Below are 3,618 nucleotides of genomic sequence, written 5' to 3'. Positions count from 1 at the left end.
ATTTTTTAAGCTTTCAATAATGAGTATTCAATAATAAGTAGAACTGCGGAAAATTATGCAAGATACTTAACTGAACATTTTGCATAAAATCCATATTTTGTATAAATTTGCATATTTATAGATGGCAATCTCAATCTTTTTAATAACTCTTTAACGAACAACGATCGACTGCTTTCCAATAATTAATATTCAATTAAGTATTTTGCATAAACATCCAGTTTAATAATAAGATCGTCATTTCTCGCCGTTGTGTTTTTGCGTATGAGATAAACTTGTAGTTTATCTCTTCTGTAGAACCCGATCTTCATATAAATAGTATTCCCCTTCCTTCATATAACTCGCATTCCTATCTGTGCAATTGAACGGAGCGAGAACTTACGAGACACATACGACAAATTAAAAAAGTTGAAAAAATCAAGAGAATCGGACATTGATGACAATGTTGGATTGGTGCGTCGGAATTGCAACCACCCTACTGATCTTCCTCATTTATTTTGGATATTTCTTTAAATTCAATAATGTGAAAGTGAGTTGTTGAATTTCATTTTCTGTGTTTTTGCTACAAAGTGTACTAAGATTATAATTTAATACTTTTTGAAGGATTTAAGAACTGAGACCCGCAGCTTTTATAATAAAAATCGAAAGATAGGCAAAGAATTACCGCCGGTTTATCCGAACGGATGGTTCGCTCTGCTCGAAAGTTCACAGATAAAAAAAGGTCAAGTGAAACACGTGTCTGCTCTCAGCGAAAATTTTGCAGTGTTCAGGTACGTTAAGATGCAAAATTTTTTTTGAATAATTTTCGATATATTTTAATTGGAAATTTTCAATCCATCCGAATCCGTATTAAATCCATAAAAATGGATTGAATTCCATATAAAAAACTTTTATACATGTAAAAGTTTATATAATTACAATTAAAATAGTAATTACATGACATTCTATAGTTATTATTTTAAAACTTTTATACAAAAAAAATATGCTAGCTGTATAACGAAGGAAACGAATTTTAATATAAAATATATGTAAAAGCGATTAATTAAAAGTAAAGAATTTATATATGTAACATTTATTATACATATTTACATGTTCTTTTTATGTTTCTTTTAAACTATTAAATGAACTAACTATTAAATGAAAATTCATGATATACTTTTACGGTACAACTTTTTTTAACTTATTGTCAGTTGAATTAAAATAAAAAATTTCTTATTCATAATTCCGAATAAAATAGCATTCATGATGCATTTTTTAATGAAACAATTTTCTATTCACAATTTTGAATTAAATAGTATTCATGGCACTCATTTTAAAAGAAAAACTTTTTTTATTCAATTAGGTTAAAAAATTGCATTTTCTATTTAGAATTTTGAATTTAGTAATATTCACGATGCATAGAAATGGCCGATATTATTTTTAGATTGAAAAGCATAAAAATATACTCCATGCCATTCCTAAAAACGAATAAAAATGCATTCAGGATTGAAAAGGATTCATTTTAACATTCATGAATTCATATTTCTGAAAATCTGAATCCATTTTAATCCATTTCAATTCATCTCTTTGCTGAGTATTTATGTAACGTTTTTATTAATTTCTTCAAGAACCGAAAGAGGCATTATCAACATTTTAGACGCATATTGCCCTCATTTAGGGGCAAATATGGCCGAAAATGGTCGTGTCAAAGGAGATTGTCTGGAGTGTCCCTTTCATAGCTGGAAGTTTCGTGGAGAGGATGGCTACTGTGAGAACATACCTTATACCACAAAAGGTATTAATAAGTTTTACATAATCTTAATTGAGTCTTAAGGCAATTTTTACGAGCTGCTCTAATCGGTTGTTTCAGCAATAAAAAGAATCACGTGATCAAAGTGAATACTTAATATTCGTTAATTTTGACGTAATTCTTTCTTCGCTGAAACAGTCAGTTTGAGCAAGCCGTGAAAATTTATTTTCAGCTAATAAATCAATCAAATAACGCTCGTTAATTTGCGATGCATAAAATATATTTAAACAATCAAGAGATAATCAAATAAGTAAAACATTTAATAATTTAATAAAATAAATTTAATAAAATTTAAATAAAATAGCAAATATTTATAATACATTAATGTTTAATACAATACAATTTTCGATTCAAGAGTCTAGTTTATAAATAAACAAATAATAAAAAAAATTTATAGCAATACCTTTATATATTAAAATATTTCTCCGGCTATACATTCGCGTTAGAAAGTTAATCATGTACAACCTATTAATATGCACTCTTTGCGCGTATTCTCTGAAGAAAGAAACTTTTGAGGCGATCGTACACACACGCATAAATGTATCGAATCTGTATACACGAACACTAGTCCGTACTGAAGACAGTTGAAATGGCAAATTATGTCTCTGTCTCGATATGCGAGAAGGAGAATTTTATCAAATTACAAATTAAAACTATTCTAATTCAGAAACGATACGGTAACGGGCTAGGTAACGGGCTCTCCCCACTTTTTTAAATAAAATTTTTATAATATTTCTACATTACATATTTACTTATTTTTTTAAATCTGTAGATTTTCGCCGCAAAATATTAAAATGTTATTTCTGCAAGGCTTGGTATAGAAATTTACCATATATGTTAACCATATATAGATAAAATTATTTTATTCAATAAGAATATTTAAGCTTATAATGGTCGAAACTAGTTTTTTAATATTTAAAATATTGGGTTGTCTGGAAAGTTCGTGTCGATTTTGAAGGAAAATTGAAACACAGAAGGTTTAAATTTTAGTATACATTTATTAAATTATATAGGTGCCATTCTGTTTTACAACCTTTCTCCGTCTTTTAGGCAACTTGAAAATTCCGTCCTTTCAGAATCTCTCAGATTTTTCAGCGAAAAACTTTTCTAAGTGATTTTTTATCTCGACTATTGGACATTATGTGCTTCATCTTCGATCATTATTATATGACGATGTAGACAATTGTCTGGGTATGACCTGACCTCCCATAATTACTTCAATATAAGTTTTAATATGTAAAAATTGTTGTAAGTTTTTTTTGAGGTATTCCACTGTTAATAACTGTCAAATATTCTTTTAGATATTTTACAAATAAAAATATGAGACATTTGTTTAATATTTATATCTGTAAAATGTTAGCAAATATCAATAAATTAAAAAAAAAAATTAAAAATGACGATATTTCAAAGAATTCGATTTGACATGAAATGCCTCATTTATATATGTTTAATTATAAATGATGAAGAATTAATATATTGAAACGTATCATACATTAATGTATCATATTTGTTATTTTATTAAATTATTAAATGTTTTATTTATTTGTCTTTCAGTCATTTAAATTAGTACTTATATTCTTAGACATATTTATCTATTTTTTGCTATCAACATGTGTAATCAAAATGTTCGGATTGATTGTTTTTTATGGAATCATATTTCTGCATACCTATTTGTGCATTTTATCATACAACGCAAGCATTTGTGTCCAAATATTAAGTGTTTCATTTAGAGCTTAAGTTATATTCACAATTCTTGATTTTACACTAGAAATATGTATACATATATGTACAAAAATGTATATTAAAAATTATTTCTCAATGCATTTATCCTG

General features: G+C 27.0%; 1 protein-coding gene across 1 annotated transcript; it reads left to right on the top strand.

Moving 5' to 3' along the window:
* Nucleotides 1-351: 351 nt before the first annotated feature.
* On the top strand, nt 352-1,771 carry LOC108690160 (cholesterol 7-desaturase-like; the record flags this gene model as incomplete). The annotated part of the gene is made up of 3 exons (XM_018197321.1): nt 352-526; nt 601-767; nt 1,605-1,771. Coding segments are annotated over exons 1-3 (427 nt in total), but the record flags the coding sequence as incomplete, so codon positions are not given.
* Nucleotides 1,772-3,618: the final 1,847 nt, after the last annotated feature.

This window comes from Atta colombica, unplaced genomic scaffold (genome assembly GCF_001594045.1).
Source record: "Atta colombica isolate Treedump-2 unplaced genomic scaffold, Acol1.0 scaffold297, whole genome shotgun sequence".
Lineage (NCBI taxonomy): Eukaryota > Metazoa > Arthropoda > Insecta > Hymenoptera > Formicidae > Atta > Atta colombica.
Note: the sequence above shows the minus strand (reverse complement) of the source record. Positions and strands in the feature narration are given on the sequence as shown.